Below are 23390 nucleotides of genomic sequence, written 5' to 3' on the forward strand. Positions count from 1 at the left end.
GTGTTGGTGGGTCAGTGTTGGTAAGGGTCAGCTCAGCATTTCAATATTAGTGGCATAGAGTCACCTCCGTGAGATTATAGAGAAGGTTCGCTAATTGCGAAAAAGATCGATGGCTTTCCAGTGTTGCCATTAAACAGATGGCACAACATCGCGATCAATTAAAAAAACTGCTGCTATGTATTTGAATAAAAAGCAATGAAATGCAGAAATGCAGGGCTCACAACCAACAGTTCCACCTTTCATCTCCTGCTGGCATTGGTTCTGCTCCACATTGCTCAACTTATGGAAGGCAATGTCCAGTTGAGAGAGTACAGGTATCCTTTTGAAATAAAAACAGAAAATGCTGGAAATATTCAGTGGGTCAGGCAGCATGTGAGGAGAGAGAAAGAAAGTTGATATTTCAGGACAATGACTTTCAATCAGCACCAGGCAAGGTAAGGAAGCAAACATGCCTCAGGTTGCAGAAAAGCAGGAGGACTGCAAGATAAACGTCTGTGGTGGAACGGAGACCAAGAGAGACTGAATGTGACAAAGGTTGATGCTTCCAGGGGAAGGAAGTAGTGAAGGCTTTTTAACTGCCAATCCCTATGTGGTTGTTAATCCTTCAGGAGGGATCAGGAGCCTTCAAGAATTAATCTCCAGTGGAAGCAACCTGAGAGAAAAAGCACAGAGACCTTAATGCAAGTGAATATTTTTTCTACTTGACTTAAGTACATGTAGGAGGGCGGAGAAGGGCTGTTTGACTGGGTGAAGCAGTCACGGCCAGTAGGCTGGAAATCTGTCCTTGGTCGTGTGCTCAATGTGCAGCATAACAGCTTATGTCCATAGAACCAACTGATGAGGCATAGCTAGGGTAAAGAGTCAGAATCTTTTTCCCAGGGTAGAAGTGTCACGTACTAGAGGACATGCAGTTAAGGAGAGAGGGGGAAAGTTTAAAGGAGACATGCGGGGCAAGTTTTTTTACAGAGAGAGTGGCGGGTGGCAGTGGAGGCATCATCTAAAAGGCTGTTAGATGGACACATGAATATGCAGGGAATGGAGGGACATAGATTATATACAGGTGGAAGAGAGTCAGTGTAATTCAACATCGTGTTCATATCAGACATAATGGGCCGAAGGGCCTGTTCCTGTGCTGTACTCTTCTCTGTTCTCTGTTCTCTGTTCCAAACTAGGCAAGCAGTGGAGTACCCAGATGCCATTATTTTGCATGCTTAAAACAAAGCATGAAATCCTAGTCCTGAAAGTCCTGTGATGAGGCCTCCAAGAATATATTCCCCCAGTGCTAAAGAGTGAGCCACACACAGGAAGATTCAGGTAGTGACCAGCATATTGATTGTCATCAAATTATATGAGACAGTAAATAACCTCCCAGCTGATTAAATGTCAGTGATGCAGCTAAGGGATTTAATCAAAGCATGAAGCCAGACAAAATGAACTGTGAATTTAGAGCCTTAAGTGTAATTTTCTATTTTAATCCTGATGCCAGATTTTGCTACCAACCAGGATTATTCTCATTTGTCGAAAACAACATTTTTTTTAAAACCTTTGTCATCCACCCGACACATTGGAGACAATGCCTACGGCTCACACTATCTCTTCCTCATGTTGTGTTTGAGGGCCCACGTTTGTAAGAGAAAAGGGATAAGCAAGCAGAAAAAGAACGTAGTTTGCTGAGTCCACTTCAGGCGTTGCCATAGTTCAGGCAAAGGAGGATTCAAATTATTGTTATACATAGTTAGGTTCCATATTCTTTCATTTAGGATCAAAGTACAGTGATAATTTATGTTAAATTCATCAGGTTGGTGGATAATAAAATTGTGTTGATCCTTTATTAATGATGACTTCAAACAGTGGCTGCATAGCACATCCCCAACATAAAGATCCTCCTTCCATGAATGAAATAACACACTCCACGTATAATAAAGAACCCATGGATAAATGGGAGTGATTTATTGATACTAATCTCATCCCAGCCTTCAGAAGATCATTATAATTTGCTCTGAGTCAGACGGCCATCGACTGAATCCTTTGATGGGTTTGCTGCACGGTTAATCACCCTTCAGTATTGTTAGTCTGCATGGTAAACATTCTCATGACTCATCCCAAGTGTTATTCTGCACTGCAGTGCAACAGCACCCATTGCATTAGTTAGAATTTATAACACAGAGAAAACTTCACACTGAGTGTCCACATCTCACTGAATCAACATAATCCTCTCCTCCTTTGTCCTTCGTGTAGTCACCCAGCTCCCCCTTAAATGCATCTTAACTCAATGTTATTTCATGACCCACGTTCGTCCTCGTTTCATGACTCAACTTGCCTCCCACAAAACCACCCACAAGCCCACTTCCCATTCCTTCTCCTCACACACGCAGCAGATATCAGTTTGCCTTGTCCCCGGTCTATGTTTTGCTGAGAAAGTTAGTATTAACCAGGGGAAAAGAATGGGTCAGGATGAGAATGGGATGCTCTCTAATCTGGGAGGAGAGATTGAATATAGAGAATGTCACATTCTTTTTTACTTTTTCCTTTACTTTAAGGTGCTTAATATGGATGAGATTTTTTAATGTAAATATTTCAATTCCCTGCCGATTTTGAGGAGAGAACTTGAGGATCTTCAGAGATGCTTTGAGGGTGTCCTGTGAAGTTCATTTTGACCTCCTTCCATGTATTCCTTGGCCTTGGCTGAGCTAGGAACAGAGAAACTTGTTTTGGTCGAACTCATCCAACGCGACCACACGGTGACGGACTCAAAGCAACTGGTGTTTAGTAACCATGCTCTCAATTCTGGTTATGCTGGCTTCAGACACAACGCTGGTATTTGTGCCATGGTCTCACATTTTGATTCAAAGTTAGAAAGTTTTGATGTTTTTATAGATACCCAGATTTCACAGCCACCTAGAATGGTTGGTACTGTATGTCAGTGTTGTACACCTGGAGCATGGTTGTGTACATGAAGGTCATGACTGATAGCCTCCCATAGGCAGAACTTGCGCACCTGACCCTGGATGCCTTTGTCGAAATGTATTTCTGGAGGAACATAACTCTGTAGGTAAGCAGAATGCTCCACAGTTATCTGGTAGATGTGCTTCAGTATTGATACATGGACTTGGTGAGAGCTAGTCATGGTTGATTTAACATCAGCAAAGACTAGCATCAAAAGTCATATCACGTTGTTTGCAAATAGTTAGCAAACAAATGTTATACTTCTCACAGCAAACATCACTGAGCAAGTTTTAGACCTAGAATAATTGAGACTTTATTCAATGCACAATGAAAATATACTAGAAATGTGTGAATTGTGTGTGATACCCTGTACCCTACCAACAGGTATTTAATGTGCAGTCAGGCACATAATTCATGGACAGACCACCAAAAGTCATGAAATGTCTTCATAAAATGAGTCTGGTTAGCTTTATTTTGGTTCACACTTTAAAACATAGTGGAAAGTTATCTTTAATTTGGAATTAAATTTAGCATTTAGAGAGCCTGTTATAGTCTGGTTTGGGAAATGGAAACGCACGAATGTTGCCTTTTTAAGTGCAGGGCAGAAATAACTTGAATGCCCAAAAAATGGATTACAGAAACACTGGTTTTATCAGCAATACACAAATGAAAGTTGATCTAACAGGGAGGAAAATGCTTTACAAGCATTTCCAAGTCAACTCACATCAATTGAGAAATTCATCCTGTCACTTCAGTCATGAACCACCTTCATGACCTCAGTGCAATTTCCAACAGCCCCACACTGAATGGATCCCCAACACAATCTATGCTGTCTATAGGCTGTTTCATGTTACTGTTCAGTAAGGCAAGTCATATCAACAAGGACGTCAAGGCAAGTAACAGGGAAAGAGCTATCAGTAAGATATCCTTTATTGAAGAAACAAAGGACTGCAGATGCTGGAATCTAGATGAAAAACACAATGATGCTGGAGGAACTCAGCAGGGCAGGCAGCATCAGTGGAGAAAAGCAGGCGGTCAACGTTTCGGGTCAGGATCCTTCTTCGGGGCTGTGACCCGAAACGTTGACCGTCTGCTTTTCTCCATGGATGCTGCCTGTCCTGCTGAGTTCCTCCAGCATCATCCTTTATTGAAGGTCGCCATCACTCAGTTGACAACATAGCTGACAATACATAAAAAAGATTGTATCACATGTTACGTACTGTTCTTTAAGGTACATATGCACATTGTTTCCCCCTAAGAAAACAACCCCCTCCTTACCATTAACAACTTCCCAATGTTAAATTATATCCTCAATTATGAACACTACCTCGTTATTCCTCTTTTGCATTATTTATTTATTTTTGTAACTTAGAGTAATTTTTATGTCTTGAACTGTACCGCTGCCGCAAAGCAACACATTTCACGACATACATCAGCGATAATAAACCTGATTCTGATTCTGAATTATTTACATACTTGTTATTATACATCAGGACAGACATTTAACACAGGCAACAGCTATAAATGTAATGGATCTACAGGAATCTTTAACATGGGTTCCTCTCAACTCTAAATTGTTTCTGTCACCCCCCCACCCCCCCCCCCACAAAGTAAACATTCCAGCTGCCCTCAACCCCAGCAGGTTACCTCCTACTGTAGGCGGTGCGTCACGTACTCTATTCCTGCTCTCCAATGCCTTGTAAGCTACGTCGTGCCCAGAAATGGCTGTATCACGGTGCCAACTCTCCAGCTCAAATCCTTGTTCACGCTGCTCTTCACGTTCTTGATCACCATCCTCCTGGGCATCATTTGCGTGCACCAACCAATCTTCATCATTTAGTTCCTGACCACTCGCACTTCCACAATCTCTCCTTCTTGCCCATCCTCCACAGCCAGGAGCAAATATACAGGTTCTCCCACTTGATATTATCTCTCATGGCCTTGTGACTTGTGCCATCTGTTCTGGTTCCTCTTCTTTTCATCAACTCATCCTTCCAGGTTAGGCTGTGTCCGCTCAGCCGGGTCTGCAACCGTTGCCCCATCAACATCTTACCTAGGGTAAGTCCTGGGGTGTTCCTGCACCTAATCTATAACCATGCCAGCCAATGATTTGTGGACAACGTGGACCCCTTGTCCAATACCCATCACTTTATTCTTTCTTTCATTGTGTCAACCATTTGTTCAGATTCCCTGGTACAGCCATAGAGTTATACAGCACGGAAACAGGCCCTTCAGCCCAACTGGTCCATGCCAACCACAGCATCCTCCCTGCTTGTCCCAATTGCCCGTGTTTGGCCCATAACCTTTCAAACCCCTCCCCTCCATGTACCTCTCCAAATGCCTCTTAAATGTTGCACTTGTACCTGCCTCGACCACTTCCTCTGGCAGCTCATTCCAGGTGCTCACCACCATCTGTGTAAAGTAACCTCTCAGGTCTCTTTTAAATCTCTCCCCTCTTGTCTTGTGTCTGTGCCCTCTAGTTTTGGACTTCCCAACCCTGGGGAAAAGACTATGACCGTCCACCTTACCCATGCCCCTCATGATTTTATAAACTTTGATGAGGTCACCCCTCATTCCACTCCAATCCAAGGAATAAAGATCCAGCGTGGCCAACCTCTCCCTATAACTCAGGCCCTCTAGTCCAGGCAGCATCCTCGTAAATCTCTTCTGCACCCTCTCCAGCTTGACAATGTCCTTCCTATAATAGGGTGACGAAAACTGTAAACAGTACTCCAAGTGCAGCCTCACCAGCGACTTATATAACTGCAACATAATGTCCCTACTCCTGAACTCAGTGCCCTGACTGATGAAGGCCAGCATGCTAAGCGCCTTCCTCACCACCCTGTCTACCTGCGCGGTGAACTGTGCACTTGTACTCCCAGGTCCCTCTGTTCCACAATAGTCGTCAGTGCCCTGCCATTCACTGTGTGAGTCCTACCCTGGTTTGAATGTCCATGAATGATGTTGGATGGTATGGGGATGATAAATTATGTCAGATTCCTTTAGAGTGGAGCAATCTGATAAACTGAATCTACCTGACCTGTGGACCATCTTCAGAAGCAAATTCTTCCAGGAGGCCATGTACCATCAATTGACCTCAGAGCTTCAATGTAGAGGTACATGATCTGAGAGGCAATATGTCTACCACTGGAGCAGATGAGAAAATGGACCTTGGACCAAACATTCACAGAGCAAAGCTCCTCTACAAACTCGCCCAGTGCATTAGGACAAACTTTTCCTGGTCATTACAAAGCTCAGGGTCTATGAGACAGCATTGATCTATGCCCTCCTGCATGCTTCCAAGTCATGGACTAGGTACAGCAGGCATCTCAAAGCACTGGAGAGGTACCACCAATGCAGATGTTAGGTGTAAGGTCCATTTTTTTGTTTGTTTTCGTGAATCAGTGAATGATTACATGGAGCTCAGCCTTTGAACATGTCCAGTTCATACACCCATGGTGTCTGCAAAATCCTCCAAATCCACTGATGTTCAAATTATAGTCAGAAAGTTAGGCCTTTTCGTTCTCCAACCCAACATCAGATTCCCGAAACAGATGCTAAATTCCAAGCTCTTCCAAAGGAATTGATTACCAGGTGGACAGAAGAAATGATTCAAGGGTCTCCTCAAAACCTCCCTGAAAAGATAGAACCAACACGTGGGAATCCCAGCTCAAGAGTTGGGAGCACACAGAAGCCCACTGTAAAGAGCAGAAGGAGCGCACCACCTCACAAACTGCCCACCCAATCAAGCCCGTCCTGCCCTACCTGTGGTAGAGTCTGCTGGTCCCACTTTAACCCCCTCAGTCACCTCAAAACCCACAGGACTCAGTCCTAAAAGACTGACAAAGAAGGAACAGGTATACAAAATGACACTTCTTCATGGGCAGTCACTCAGGAGCAAGGTCGACTTGCTTTGCAGGTTTTGAGGTGACTGACAAGTCCAATGTAAAAACTGCAAATGTCCACAAATGGGGCAAGAGATGCTGGCCGGGACAGGTGGGTAGATAGCTTGCAGGGTGATCTGCTCCTTCTGCTACTAAAGCAGGGCTTCTGTGTGGTCCCAATGCATAGCCTTGAAGTTCTCAATACCACCCCAAATACTCCTTCCCTACTTTGAACAGTCATGGGCCAGAGGTTCACATGAGTCAGCTGGGAAGTTGCATTTCTTCATGGAAGCTTTGAGGAATCTTTCTCTCAAGCCACTGGTAACATCCTCCCACGACAGAGCTCAGAACAGGGAGTCTTTTATCAGGAGTATGGTGTCAGGCAGGCGGGTGACGTGGCTAGCCCAGTGTTGTTGACCGGGAATAAAACGGGCCTTAATACTGGGGCAAAAAACAAGCTGCTGAAGGAACTCGATGAGCCAGGCAGCATCTGTAGAGGCAAAGCGATAGTCCCAGAGATGCTGTCTGATCCACTGAGTTCCTCCAGCAGATTGTTTTATGATCCAGATTCCAGCATCTGCAGTCTCTTGTGTCTCCTTAGTACTGGGGGCACTAAATTATACTCTATTCTCCAAATTAGTGCTATAATGCCTGGATGTGGTGTTGTAGCAGGTTGTCTAGGTATGGTTCAAGTCAGTTCCTAACACAAGATGGTCAATAAAGGCAGTTATTGACATTCAGAAAGCATCCATCTCACCATCCTTTGCCAGTGGTACAGGGTAGTGAGATGGATGCTTTCTGAATGTCCATGAATGCAAAATGAATGTTTAGGAGGTAACCGCCATGTGCCATGGTAAATGTCAGTGAACCTACGTGCAATATATACTGTTGGAGTCAATGAAATTTGATACAGCTCATTCTCCTCTGTAAAAGACTCATTTAGAATGGGAAAGCACAAGATACTTATTCAGCATTTGTTGGAATTTTTTTCTTCCTTCCATTGGATTGTATAAGACTACGTAGGGCACAGAGTAGAGACAGGTCATCTCGTCCAACCAGTGCACATGCTTCACCAGAGCCACCTCCCATCTTTCCTCAGCTACACCTACCAGCGTAACCCTTCATTCCTTTCCCCTTATATGTATCTATACTATTCATCCCATGGATTCCTGCCGTGGTGAGCCAACCTTCTCACCACTGTTGGGGTTAAAAGGTTTCTGCTGAACTCCCTGTTGGATTTCTTGGTGACCATCCCAGAGTGGTGACCTTCCCAGGTGCAAACGTTATCTTTACAATGCCCTCTGTCAAAATTGTTCAACATTTTAAAAACCAACCCACAGCCTTTTTTGTAGAGAAGGGAGACCCGGTCAGTTCATTCTTTCCTGATATATATACCTTCATGTTTCTGGCATCATCCTTAAAAACATTCTTTGCGCTTTCTCCATTACCTCTACAGGAATGAGCTACCTTCCTGAAAACTATTCAGAGGTCGGTTTGTGCAGATGTTGGAAGATATCCCTATCCCTAGTACGTCCCTAGTATGATAAAATGGACTCTTGACCTCATAATCTACCTCGTTATAACCTTGCACCTTATAGTCTGCCTGCTCTGCACTTTCTCTGTAGCTGTGACACTTTATTCTGCACTCTGTTATTGTTTTCCCTTGTACTACCTCAATGCACTGATGTGATGAAACGATCTGTATGGATGGCATGCAAAACAAAGTTTTCCACTGTACCTTGGTACATGTGACAATACCAAACCAATTCCAATTCCCATTCAACGATGTTGACAGATTCTCCCTTCATCACTGGAACATCCTATTGCTTGTTACCTGGACTCAGCAATCATGTTCAGCCTCCTTATTTCATCTACAACAGTAGCACATGTCCTGTCACCATTAGCTTATTCTGCCAGCTGGTCTCTTCGATATCCTTTCTCCAATCTTTCCCCTTACGGTGACTAACTGGAGATATGCAAGGTTTGGTCACTCACCTTGTTTATTTTTTAAGCAGCTGTCTGCAAATGAAAGTGTTTTTATACCCTGAGACGGGAACACTTGGTGTCCTTTCATAACGGCATGTTTCAGCAGAGGAGGTGATTCCAGGGAGAAGGAGAGAGACAGGGGAAAGAGAGTTTAATGGGGGAAAGTGATGTGTTTGTATTTTACACATCAAATTTGATTTTCATTGGAGAGTGTTAGCTCGAGGGAAAAGTTGAGCATAGATGGATTGTTTTCTCTGGAGTGTCAGAGGCTGATCTGATAGAATCAGAATTGGAATCAGATTTATTATCACTGATATATGACATGAAATGTGTTGTTTTGCAGCAGCGGTACAGTGCAAAGACATAAAAATCTATAAGTTACAAAAATAAATAAATAGTGCAAAGAAAAAGAAATAATGAGGTAGTGTTCATGGGTTCATGGACCGTTCAGAAATCTGATGGCGGAGGGGAAGAAGCTGTTCCTGAATCGTTGAGTGTGGGTCTTCAGGCGCCTGTACCTCCTCCCCGATGGTAGTAACGAGAAGAAGGCATGTTCTGGATGGTGAGGGTCCTTAGTGATGGATGCCGCCTTCTTCAGGCACCGCCTCTTGAAGATGTCCTTGGTGGTGGGGAGGTTTGTGCCCGTGATGGAGCTGGCTGAGTCTACAACCCTCTGCAGCCTCTTGCAATCCTGTGCATTAGAGCCTCAATACCAGGCGGTGACGTAACCAGTCAGAATGCTCTCCACCGTACATCTGTGGAAATTTGTAAGAGTCTTCAGTGACATACCAAATCTGCTCAAACTCCTAACGAAGTAGATCCACTGGTGTGCCTTCTTCGTGATTGTGTCGATGTGTTGGGTCCAGAATAGATCCTCTGAGATGTTGACGCCCAGGAACTTGAAGCTGCTCACCCTTTCCACTGCTGACCCCTCAATGAGGACTGGTGTGTGTTCTCTTGTCTTCCCCTTCATGAAGTCTACAATCAGTTCCTTGGTCTTGCTGAAGCTGAGTGCGAGTAGAACTATATAAGGTTACGAGAGGCGTAGATAAGGTAGATAGTCAGAATCTTTTTTTCCCAGGATGGAAATGTTAAATACTAGAGGGCACAGCTTTAAGGTGAAAGTCTAAAGGAGATTTTCAAGACAAGGTTTTTTTTTACACAGAGAGTGGTGGGTGCCTGGAATGCGCTGCCAGGGATGGTGGTGGAAGCAGATACGATAGCAATGTTTAAGAGACATCTAGACAGACACATGAACAGGCAGGGGATGGAGGGACATGGACCATGTGCAGGCAGAATGGGTTTAGTTTAATTTGACATCATGGTTAGCACAGACATGGTGGGCCGAAGGGCCTGTTCCTGTGCTGTACTGTTCTATATTTCTATTTTCGATTTGATTCATTTCACTGTAGAAAAGGGTCTCCAGTACAGGGTGTCCATGGTTGTGAAGGTAACCAAATCTCCAGGCAGTCCTTCATAAGTACAGGCCATTCATATATCTGACCTTCATACATTGGGGAGTGGTTATATGTTCTCTTTATGATATTTACCAGGAACTTAAGCACTCAGGTGCCTGAACTTGTACTTGTGGTCACTGATGATATGTATTTTCAGAGAGTCAGTGCCTGAGTTCTACTTAGATAAGATAAGGTATTTATTTATTAGTCACATGTACATCGAACCACACAGTGAAATGCGTATTTTTGCATTACTGAGAATGTGCTGGCAGCAGCCCGCAAGTGTCGCCACACTTCTGGCGCCAACATAGCATGCCCACAGCTCCTAACCCGTACGTCTTTGGAATGTGGGAGGAAACCGGAGCACCCGGAGGAAACCCACGCAGACACGGGGAGAACGTACAAACTCCTTACAGACAGCGGCGGGAATTGAACCCCAGTCGCTGGCGCTGTAATAGCGTCACGCTAACCGCTACACTGGAGGTCAGAAGCTGTAGGTTCAAGTTCATGGCGTCAGTGATGCCCGGCAGACAGGGAGGTCATGTCTGATGGTAAAGGTCCCATATATCTCATGGTGTCAGGTGTGGAATGGATCAAGTAGGTGATCTGAACAAACAATCTCTCTGCAACTGCTTGATGCAATTGAGTATTAGAGGTTAGAAACATCTGATGAATGCCTCCTGCTTTAACTTGGAAGAACCAAATGGTGTGAAAATAAATACAGATGCTACCAGCCAATGAAAGCGCTGCCCTTGTGCAAACATTGTCTGCCTCAGTGTGTACAGCTCCATGCCGAGCTTCTCTGGGAATTGTTGTCTCACAGGCAGGAATTGTGGTACTTACAAAGGCAGTTGTCTCTCCCTGTACACGCAGGTGGTCAGGTAAGGAAAGATTTCAGGTGCATTTGTGTCTGACTACCATCCTCCAGTAATCCCCTGGCAACTGCAGAGGGATGCCCAGGGAGATTCCATTACACAGCACAGTTAAAACTGTCTGTCCTGAGCCATCAGCCATAAGGCTGATTGTAAATTCATTTGTAGCAAAAGGAGCAAATGCAACATACCAAAGAAGAAATAAACAGCCGATGCTGACAGCAATTATTAGTGAATTTAAGAGTAAAGAGCAACTTGCATTTGTGTAGCACCTTCAACATAAAACCATTCCAAGGCCCTTCACAGGAACATTAACGCAATATGTCACTGAACAGATGAGATAGTGCAACACAATAATAGGTTTTAAGGAGCACTGATTTTTTTTGTATTTCAAAAGTAAACTTTGTTCATAATAAAAAAAGTAAATACAAAGGAAGAAGCAGTGCAAAACTTTTACATTCCTGGTCAAATCGTGCAGTAGTGTTAACCTGTTTTTTAAAACTGCAGCACCATTGCTGCTCATGTGGCCACCCTGGGGTAATACACTGTTTCATTGCTTCCTCACCCAGCTCAGCCCCTCCATGTGCGGTAGCAGAAGGAGCCCAGACTGTGGGCCTTCCCCACAGAGCCTTTGCATTGGCTGCACCGAGCTTCAGTGTGTCTCTCAGCACGGACTCCTACAGCCTGGACTGTGCCAGCCGGCAGCGTTCCCTCACGGACAGCTCGCTGTGCTGGAAGACCTGATAGAGGAGAGCTAAGCAACGTAAAGGGCCAGGGAGGTTCAGGGAGTGAATTCCAGAGCTTAGCAGCCAAAGACACATCCAACCGAGGTGCAGTGAGGAATATTGAGATCAAAACTGGGGTAATGCAGAGATCTGAGGCACACGTAGAGCTGGGGTGGTCTTATGCAGAAAGGATAAGGCCATGGAAGGATTTGCAAAGAAGAAGGGGAATTTTAAAACCAAGTTGTTGACAGACTAAGACCCAGTGTGGCTTCTGAACCCACGTTCACAAGCAGAAATTCCAATGAGATCAATTTTACAGAGGCTGAACAATAGGGAAAGGGAATTATTTGCTGGGTGTAATACCTGAAGGTTTGTATGGGAGCCCTTCTAGGAGTTTAGCCCAAACCAAAGTTAAAATGGGGCGCAGAGTGGCTCCACAAATCTCTTCTCCTTTTCTTCACTCTTGGTCACTGTTTCACTCTGTGTTCTGATCTCTGCTCATTTCCAATCATCTCTTCCTCCTCTTAATCTACACATAATGTAATTTTGTCCTCCATTTTACTCTCTAATTCCAAAATGTTTCTAAACTATGCAGAATGTTTCAGAAAATTCTGATAATTGTGTTCTGAATCACAAAAATGGCAATTCCAACAAAGTGGGTCCGTCAGACGTGTTTCAGAGGGCAATCAAGCATGGTGGGTGGCCACTTCACTGTTGACTATACCACCCCACTGCTGGTTGAATTTTACATCACCGGTTTCTCCCGTCTTTGCTCAAACAACCACCAGAGCTGAAAATGTCTAATGTTGTGTGGTGAACACAGTTCCTCAAGATGTGGTCTGGCCAGAGGTCCGTGTAATTTGAGAATGCCTCTGACTTGTACTTTGTTTGCTCACTCCCACTGTTATAGACAGGAACTCGCTGATCCCACTCAAGCAACGTGCCTTACCTTGCTGTGTGTTGTACTGCAGTGATTGGCCACATTGTGAACTAACACAATTCATGGACTTCTTCCCCTGGCGATTTTTCTCTTCCAAAGTGCACTGCTTTAATCTTGTTGGTATAAAAGGTCATTTTCTGTTGTTCCACCTACCTAAACCCTTCGTCCAAATCTTCTCAGAATCTTCTAAATTGACGTTGCAGACAATTTTGGTAAATTAGACGTTTCTGAATCCAAGCTGTCGTTGTACCTGCGTGAAGCCGATAATGATCACCAGCACCACTCCCAGTGCTTCTCCTGCACCTGAACACAGCATCTGTAGCTCCATTTCTAATCTTCTATTAGCTTCCATTGCCAAGAATTTGCCCTGAATTTTCACTACTCTGAGTTGGACTAATCGTTTTCATATGAGAACTGATTTCATTCTGTTTTTTTTTCAAAATCTAGCTCCACATCTCAAAAGATTTCTCACAGTCTTCAGAATATCATTTCCCTGAAGCAGGCAAGTGGTAGGTCAAACATGACTTTCCATCAAAATCCACACCATTCTGTTTACTAGATTATTACACCAATAGTCCTCAACATAATTGGTTGTTATATTACATGAGATTAAAATGAGTGTTGGGAGCACGAAGGTTGCCACATCTCCTTTGTTACCCTTTATACACATGGGCCATGATTGGATATCAAGTTGGTAAATTGGTTTATTATTGTCACATGTACCGAGGTACATCACAACAGTGCATCGAGGTTGTACAAGGGGAAAACAATAACAGAATGCAGAGTAAAGTGTTACAGCTACAGAGAAGGTGCAATGCGAGCAGACTATAAGGTGCAAGGTCATAACGAGGTAGATTGTGAGGTCAAGAGTCCATTTTATCGTACGAGGGAACTGTTCAATAGTCTTATAACAGCAAGATAGAAGCTGCCCTTGAGCCTGGTGGTACGTGCTTTCAGGCTGGGATGGGTGGGGTCTTTAATTATGTTGGCTGCTTTCCCGAGGCAGCGAGAAGTCTAGACAGATGTAAACTGATGTTTCACTAGTACTATTGTCCTCTTTGTTATAATGGGTAAGAAATTTTTGACAGACGTGACTTGCCTGTGTTTGCAGCTCCCATAATGAAGCAAACTCCAGTATGGTCATTGAGACCTGAGAGTCTTCCAGTTATACATAGCATTATGTGTTGGAGCCTTAACAAGCCTCCTCCCCGACAGAAATGCTCTGACAGCTAGTTAAGAAGTGTTTTTGGGTACCGAGTTTTCAAACAGTCTCTGACATTCACATTCAAAAATTATTAAAAATAAATCACACAAACAACAAATATTAACTAGTAGTTTAAAATAAAGAAAATCCCCAAAACTAATAAAAACACTTATATCAGTTAAATACATTGTTAACTGAAGTAATTCAAATAATATCAATTACTCTCCAAATTAAAAAGAGTCCATTACAGGAGGGCTAATTTCAATGGGAGGAGAACAGATCTGGTTCAGTAAACTGGAACCAAAGATCAGCAGGCAGAATTATAATTGGACAATGGGAGGCTTTTCAGATGGAGGTACTTCTGCCACGGTTTAAACACAATTCCATTGGAGGAAGGTAGGGAAGTCAAGGAGCAGACTTCCTGCGCCTAAAACAGAAACCACACGTCAGATGTCAGGTCGTTAACCTAAGTGCAAATAAGGCTAACTATAAAAGGTTCAGAAGGATAGCAAAGAAGGAAAAGGCAGCATGAGAAAGTACTGCCAGCAAATGTCAAAGAAAACTCAAAGATATTCTGTATCCTTGTGAACAGGAAAAGGGTAGTTGGAGGAGAGGTGAGATCTGCTCATGGAAGCAGAAGGCATGGCTGAGGTACTAATTGACTACGTTATACCAGTCTTCACCAAGGAAAAAGATGCTATGGGGGTCTCAGCAAAAGGCAATGTAGTTGAGACTCTGGATGGTCTAACAACTGCTAAAGTGGAAATGATGGACAGGCTAGCTGCCCTGGATAAAACTCCTGGTTTACAGTACAGAAGGAAGTAATGGAGAGAAATGCAGAAGCCTCAGCCATAATTTTTCAAACATCTTTAAGATAAGATAAGATTTCTTTATTAGTCACATGTACATTGAAACACATAGTGAAATGCACCTTTTGCGTAGAGTGTTCTGGGGGCAGCCCGCAAGTGTCGCCATGCTTCCTGAGCCAACATAGCATGCCCACAACTTCCTAACCCGTACATCTTTGGAATGTGGGAGGAAACCGGAGCACCCAGAGGAAACTCACGCAGACACAGGGAGAACGTACAGACTCCTTACAGACAGCAGCCGGAATTGAACCGGGGTCGTTGGCGCTGTAATAGTGTTACGCTAACTGCTACACTACTGTGCCTGCCTTTAGACTGAAGTCCTGGAAAATTGTAAATGTTACATCCTTGTTCAAGACCGTGGAGGGTCAAACCCAGTAAATACTGACCAGTCAGTTTAACCTCAATGGTGGGGAGAATTCTAGAAACAATAATCAGAAACAAAATTATCAATCACTTAGGCAAATCTGAATTGATTAGAGAAGGCCAGCATAGATTTTGCAGATCATGCCTAACTAATTTGCTGGCTTTCTCTAATCAATTTGCCTAAGTGAATGGTAATTTCAGGTCCAATATAGGGCAGGTTTATCAGCAGTGTAATCTGCTGGGGATTTGCAGGAAGTTTGTGCTCAGCAACCGGACTCTGAGTTTACCATCAAACAGCTCCCAGCTCCCAAACAGCTCCCTGGGAGCTCCCAGCTCCCAGCTCCCAGCTCCCAGGACTTTGCATTCATGCACATCTGTATGTGTGTCTCAAGCATCTTGACAGACTATGAGGTAAATGCTATAACATGGAACTGCTGGCATTTCTCAGGGTAATCTGGACCATAGGTTATTGGGGCTGGCACCCCTCTTCCCGCTATCTCCATCTTGTTCATATCAGCTCCATTAATTTTACCGAGGGTACCTTTGCTTGGGGGGGATGTGCAGGTCATTTTGCCTGTTGGAATAATTAGGTTTTTTTTTGGTCTTCCTTTGTTTCAGCTCTGTTTGCATTTTTATGGTTCTCAACTTTTTCTGCCTGTACTCTCTGTTCAGCACCAAGTTCTTTTTTAGGATTCACGTTGCCTTTCTGACTGCCTATTCTCCAAGCTTCGATATAATCCAACATTCATTATAATAAAACCCAGCCTTTCTGCGAGATTTATAAAGGCCATTTCCCATTTAACTTCACTTAAAAAATGTTATTAGTCCATTTAGCTCCAGGTTTCACATTGATGCATTTTGGAACAGTGTGTGTATTTATCCTTCATACTGAACGATCAACCTTCCACCCAAGTCTGATTGAAGGAACTTTCCAATTTAGTTTGCTGTCAAAGTCAACTTGGCTAACCCACCTGGGTCAGAAGGATATAGGTTTAAGCCTAAACCAGGGAATTTGAATACAAGATCTGGAGAGTCATTACAATTGAATTGACCTCATAGAAAAAGGTCTGGGTTGGCTCAGGCAACTGTTTAACACACTGATTTTAGTTCCCACTAAAGCCAATGCAAATCTATTGAAATCTGGCTTCAGTCAAAAGTAAATCTGAATGTGGTATTTTCTATATTGCACAAATAAACTTTATTCATACACAAAAGAAGAAACAGTGCAAACCTTTTTACATTTATGGTCATTACATTCAGTAGTGTTAACTTACTTTTTAAAACCACAGCACCACTGCCACTCATGTGGCCCCCTGGGGTGAAGCCCCTTTCACTGCTCGAGGACCTTCCCCACCAAACTCTGCCCCTCCATGTGCAGTAGCGGAAGGATCCCAGACTGTGGACATTCACCACAGAGCCTTTGCATTGGCTGCACCGAGTTTCAGTGCGTCCCTCAGCACGGACTCCTGCAACCGGGACTGTGCCAGTCAGCAGCGTTCCCTTACGGACATCTCACTGTGCTGGGAGACCAACAAGTTTCGGGCAGACCAAAGGGCGTCCTTCACCGAGTTGATGACCTTCCAGCAGCACTTGATGTCCGTCTCTGTGTGTCCCCGGGAACAGCTGTAGATCAGAGAATCCTCTGTTACGCAGCTGCTGGGGATGAACCGTGACAAGGACCCTTGCATCTTTTGCCACACCCTCCTCGCAAACCCACAGCCCGCAAAGAGGTGGGTGACCATCTCGTCCCCAGCACAGTCATCCCGGGGGCAGCGCACACTGGGAGCAATGTTTCAAACCTGCAGGAAGGATCTGACTGGGAGGGCCCCTTTCACCACCAGCCAAGCCAGGTCTTGGTGCTTGTTGGTGAGTTCTGGCAATGAGGCATTCTGCCAGATGGTCTGGACAGTCTGCTCAGGGAACCACCACACCATATCCATCGAGTCCTTCTCCTGCCGTGTCTGCAGGATGTTCCATGCTGACCACTGCCTGATGGACTTGTCAAAGGTGTTGGTCTGGAAGAACTTTTCCAAGAAGGACAGGTAGTACGGCAACGTCCAGCTGACTGGGACATTGCGCGGCAACAGGGCCAGGCCCATCCGTCACAACACTGGGGCAGATAGAACCTTAGCACGTAGTGACACTTGGTGCCCACATACTTTGGTTCCACACACAGCCTGATTCAGCCACAGACGAAGGTGGTCATCAGGATGAGAGCGACACTGGGGACACTTTTGCCCCCATTGTCCAGGGACGTTTGCATCGTGGCTGCCCCACAGATGTGACAACCACTCAAAGCAATCAGCTTAGGTTTAGTTTCCTACCCATTGTAGCACTGCAATGTGCAAGAGGGGCTCTGTTTTAAGTGCAGCGTTAAATTAAGGCCATGTTAGTGGTATAAATAAGATGTATTGTCATCTTTCAGATAAAAATAGGTGCAACATTTATCCTTAAACAAGACCATTAAAAGTTAATGAACTAGTAATTTATTTCTTGATGTATTATGGGAACTTGCTACATGCAAATCAGCTGCTGTGTTTGCCTGCCACTTCCTTCATTGGATGTAAAGTGCTTTGGAAAGTGTTGAGGCTAGAAAAGGTGGTAAATAGATGTGAGTACTTCCTTTCCAATTGAGAAAAATGACTCCAAATCCTTGACATTTCTGAATCCCAGGGAATTTAACAGTTCTATAATTTCTAACATCTAAATAATTGTAAGCCCATGTACGTTACTGGAGGCATTTATCATAACCAGGGGAAGATATATGTTTATACCATATCTTTATTCGTCACATGTTTATCAAAACACACAGAGAAATGCGTCTTTTGCGTAGAGTGTTCTGGGGGCAGCCCGCAGGTGTCGCCACACTTCTGGCGCCAACATAGCATGCCCGCAACTTCCTAACCTGTACGTCTTTGGAATGTGGGAGGAAACCAGAGCACCCGGAGGAAACCCACGCAGACGTGGGGAGAACGTACAAACTCCTTACAGACAGCGGCCGGATTTGAACCCTGGTCGCTGCTGCCGTAATAGAGTTACGCTGACCGCTACACTACCGTATAACATATGAAGATATTTGCAACACTTAAAAGGCATTTAGACAGACACATGAACAGGCGGGGAATGGAGGGATACAGACCGTGTGCCGGCAGAGATGTGCAGTTAAATTGGCATCGTGGTCAACACACACAACATGGTGGGCCGAAGGGCCTGTTCCTGTGCTGTACTGTTCTTTGTTCTATCACTTCTCATGGGTCTTATCATGAAACGATCAAGTATTTTTTGTCCAGTTCAAAGATTTTTTGTTTCCTTTAGCGATGTGTAATGAAATCTTATTAAGCACATGTGTAGAATTAATATTGAACGAAGTAAACACAAACAGAGCAACTGGAAGAACTCAGCCAGTCAAGCAGCATCTGTGGAAAGAGAAACCAGTCCATGTTTCAGGTCAGAACTGGGCGGGGGGGGGCGGTGAAGTGGAGGGGTTACAGTTCTCAAAGCAGAGCTGGGGGCAGGAGTGAGTGAGGTGTAAGGAGACAGGTTATGGCAGATCAGATGATAAAGAGTGTGAGTTTCAAAGCCAAAGGGGAGGATCTACCTATATAGTGTGATTGTACATCATGCCCAGCAATGAGTGAAGTGTGCCGACCCCGACTGCCAAGATTTAACACACACTCTGTTCCCCAGTACTGAGCGCCAGTAAGTTACTTAGCACAAGTTTCCCTTCCTTTATTCCGTGCAAAGCTGCTGATTATACCCTTCAAAAAATGGGAGAAAATAAACTAACGTTCCTTCCTTTTGCTGTTAGAGTTTTCTCTTTGAAGTTTTAATTCAGTGTGAATTCTGGCAATATTGTTCAGCTTGAAGGTGCTAAGATTGATTTGCACAGTTGAAACAAGTACCCTGAAGCATTCTGGCTTAATAAAGTCATGGGGTCATACAGCACGGAAACAGGCCATGCTGACCAAGGTTCCCATCTAAGCCAGTCCCATTTACCCTCGTTTGGCCCACGTTCCTCTGAACCTTTCCCACCCATATACCTGCCCACGTACCCTTTAAATGTTGTTAATGGCTGTATCCTTACTGATGAGCACTGCTTCTGACCAGTGGGAGAGCTTTGTGCTCTTCCTTGCTGGTCTGCCCTGTGTTGGGGTCAGCATTATCAGTTACAATGGTCGAAATTGGGTTGCAGGAGTATGATTTTCTTTCAGCTTGTAATGACGTGGAATCAGACAAACATTTGGAGATGGGGAGAAATAGTTCTGGTTGGTGAAGTTCTGTCTGGCAGCAGCACGGTGGATATTTTATCCTATCATTCAAATTGCAAATCATGCATAGCGAAGGCATTGAGAAATTCCTGTCCGGTGCCCAACCTGAACTGTGGATGACAGTTAAATGTATAATTAAAGATTTGAGGTAGTAATTCATCATTGGCCTATTTTTGGAAGAAGAACTGTCTGTGCATTTCCATTACATGAGAAAATGGAAGGCTAATTGGATTGGGAGAAATTGCCACCACCTGTAGAGCCAGTTCACATTTTGCCTTACTTACTTTTGACTGTCTGACCTGCTGACAGGTCAGGGACAGAGCCCTTCAGTTCCTTGTGGTGGTAAGTTTAATAAGCTCATCATGGTTGCTCTGAAGACCTGGAGCAGTCAGTGACTAACCTGCCACAAGTCTAGAAAAACTAGTCACTGCTCGCACAGTGCTGGCTCTGGTTGGTCTAAAGGAAATCTTGCTTGAAATGGGCTACAGAACCCTCACTTCCGTTTTGAACTCAGGACAGTGGCCAGCTCAGACAGCCATCCCAATTTTAACAGCACCTTGAATGTCCATTCAGGCTGGGCACAGTTTGCTGTACTGCCTGTGTTATTATCAGTGCACCAGGTTTCAGATCACAAATAATGTGCAATAATTTGACCTACCAAAGCAGAGCTGTGCCTCAATAGAACATTTTGATATCAATGGCATAAAGAATTGATGTCTGCAGACCAGCCACAGATAGTGAAGCAAACAGAGGGGAATGAGTACGGCCTGGAGATTTATTTAATTGTAATTCCTCTCCCGGCAACCAATCTAATAACCAAGCTGGGCATTAATTACAGGCTTTTTCTTTGCAAATTATGAAGCTTCCAGATCTGAGACTCGTTTAATTTTTTTTGCCTCTGTCTTTTCTCTCCTTCAGGCGACACGAATGGGTACAATCATGGGAGTCTTCTTCCCCTGCCTGCAGAATATCTTCGGAGTCATACTGTTCTTACGCCTGACATGGGTCGTGGGCGTTGGTGGAATCATGGAATCTTTCTTCATTGTCCTCTTGTGCTGCTCCTGTGTAAGTAATAACTCCCTTTCTACATGCTCAGCTGCAAGATTGGTTTAACATGTTGTATGACATTGCACAAAGGAATTACGTTTAACTCCTAAGTTGTTATTTCAGATCGAAACGTTGACCTTAACTCCTCTTCTGCACCTTGAGAGAGGTAACACAAAGAAGTGAAAAAAAGGCTTTAGTTGCAAACTTACTTTGATACAATGTAGTAAAGCTAGATATGAAACAGTGTCTTGGTAATGTGTGGCAAAAAAGGACAACACGGTAGCATAGTGGTTAGCACAATGCTTTACAGCGCCAGCGACCTGGGTTCAAATCCGGCTACTGTCAGTAAGGAGTTTGTACGTTCTCCTCGTGTCTGCATAGGTTTGCTCCAGGTGCTCTGGTTTCCTCCCACATTCCAAAGACGTACAGGTTAGGAAGTTATGGGCATGCTATGTTGGCGCCGGAAGCGAGGCGACACTTGCGGGCTGCCCCCCAAAATCACTACACAAAAGATGTATTTCACTGTGTGTTTCGATGTACATGTGACTAATAAAGATCTTATCTTATCAAGACATGAATAAGATAAGATATCTTTATTAGTCACATGTACATCAAAACATACAGTGAAATATACCTTTTGCGTAGAGTGTTCTGGGGGCAGCCCGCAAGTGTCGCCACACTTCCGGTGCCAACATAGCATGCCCATAACTTCCTAACCTGTATGTCTTTGGAATGTAGGAGGAAACCAGAGCACCCGGGGAGGACGTACAAACTCCTTACAGACAGCGGCCGGAATTGAACCTGGGTCGCTGGCGCTGTAATTGCCTTACGCTAACCGCTAATCAGCCATTGGGCAACTGGCAGTCCATGTACAGAAAGGTTTGTATAACTCAACACCAGGTAGTGGACAAAAAATGAAGACCCCAAGATCCCAGTTTCAATCTGTAGTCAGTGCTAACACAGCCCTTCCAAAGTTGGAACTCCCTGCCAAAGATTATGGCTTAGGTTCATATGTGAACAAAAGTAAACAAAAGAAGTAGAATACATGCACCTCGGTGGACGGCTGGGCATTTAGGAGAGCAGAGAAAGGAAATTCCAAGGCATGATAATTGAACGCCTTCAACCGAGTGATGATATAGGAGTAGGCATAAAAAAATAATCTGCGTCTCTTTATCATCCTTTTGACAAGCTGCTGCTATCAGTCCTGACACTGCAGATGGTTCAAATGCATTGGACAGTAATCAATGAATGCTGTCCAATTCATTCAAACTACCTGTGGTGTCTTGGAAAAGGTCTGGATGGGCCATGGAGAGAGAGGGATGGGGGGAAAATGGTGGAGGGGGGGTGGGTGTGCTGGAATCTCATGTATTAAGTGGAATGCCCCTAATTCCTTAAAACCCTGACCTGCCTTTGTCTATGGAACAGGACTTTCCAAGAGATTGAGAGGGAGGGGGCTGTAAGATATAGTTCTGCTGTATACAACGATGTCAATTTGTTCTCTGTTTAGTCTGTGAGAACCTGTCCTAGTTCTCCGCGCACTATTTAAATCCCAACATGCTTGTATTTGCACTGTGGAGAGAGCTAAAACTCCTTCTGGGGTCTGCTTTCACCTTCTGATGTGTGTGTGTGTGTGTGTGACACCCGTTGTCTCTTAAAGGCTTTTGACCAAATGTGGCACCAAGAAGCTCCAGTAAAGCTGAAGTGATGGGAATCATCGGGGATGGTTTTGGTCAGACATCACACAAAGTTGGACGCTGTGTTTTCTGGAGGTCAGTCGCCTCAGCCAGAACTTTGCTTCAGGAATTCCTCAGTTCAGTCATGGGCCAGGCCATTTTCACTACAAGGTCAGATGTGGGAACATGCACTGATTATTCAATTCCAATCACATCTCCCCAGAAAAAGAAGCAGCCCATTCCTAGAATGTAGCAAGCCCTGGAAAGCATTCAGATATACACTGATAAGTGGCAATTAGCAGCTGCACCACACAAGAGTCAGGCAACGACCATTTCCAACAAGAGAGTGCTAGTCACTTACCTCTGACATCAGCATCCACTGACCGAAAATTCATCTGGACCAACCACATAAATAGTGTGACTACACAAGTAGGTCAGAGGTGTAGCAAACATCCCAAGTTGGAAGTATATTGCTATTTCTTTCCGATTACCAGACCTACATTCTGAAATGCAGTTCTAGAACTCCCCAGTGAACAGCACTGTGGGAGAACCTTCACCTTCACCCTCAGGTTAACTGCAGCAGTTCAAGGGCAACTAGGGACGGCCAATAAATGTTGACCTTGCCACTGACACCTTCTTGTCAGGAATGAGTCACAGGTACATGGTCAATATGCTGTGCAGAGATTACCCGTTGCTTTCCCTGGATCAGTTGTTAATTGTAAAGGGTTTGGGGACATCATAAATTTATGTAAGATGTTTTATAAATAGAAGGGTATTTTTAATTTGATATTATTCAATTTTTGATAATACCTTGTAAATTTGAAAAGAAATTGAGATTCCCCTGCATTAAGTATAAATCCCTAATATCTCTTCAAGACCAAGTATTGCTTTCGGTACAAGATTATCTGTTGCATCAAACTAGTTTAACATTCTGACTTAAAATAAAGATTAAACAGCTTAAGAGGTTGTGCAAGGTGAATATTTTGTGCAGTTATCTGCCAAGCCAAATTGCTTCACTGAGATTATTTTCAATTTCTTGCTCTATTATCTGTTCATGAGAATACCTTACCACTTTGTGTTAGTTAAGGTCATCTCAGTGTACCAGGCAGATTGAAAGACACTTCATTTTCACTTCCTCTGGCTGCATTTGCACACT

At 44.1% G+C, this 23390-nt stretch overlaps 1 protein-coding gene across 1 annotated transcript in view; it reads left to right on the forward strand.

Moving 5' to 3' along the window:
• LOC127578705 (solute carrier family 12 member 5-like) overlaps window positions 1-23390 on the forward strand; it is a 490113-nt gene that overhangs the window by 280639 nt on the left and 186084 nt on the right. The window contains 1 exon segment of the mRNA XM_052031027.1: window positions 20433-20579. Within this exon segment, the coding sequence (XP_051886987.1) occupies window positions 20433-20579 (147 nt within the window).

The sequence above is a fragment of the Pristis pectinata genome, chromosome 16 (genome assembly GCF_009764475.1).
Source record: "Pristis pectinata isolate sPriPec2 chromosome 16, sPriPec2.1.pri, whole genome shotgun sequence".
Classification (NCBI taxonomy): domain Eukaryota; kingdom Metazoa; phylum Chordata; class Chondrichthyes; order Rhinopristiformes; family Pristidae; genus Pristis; species Pristis pectinata.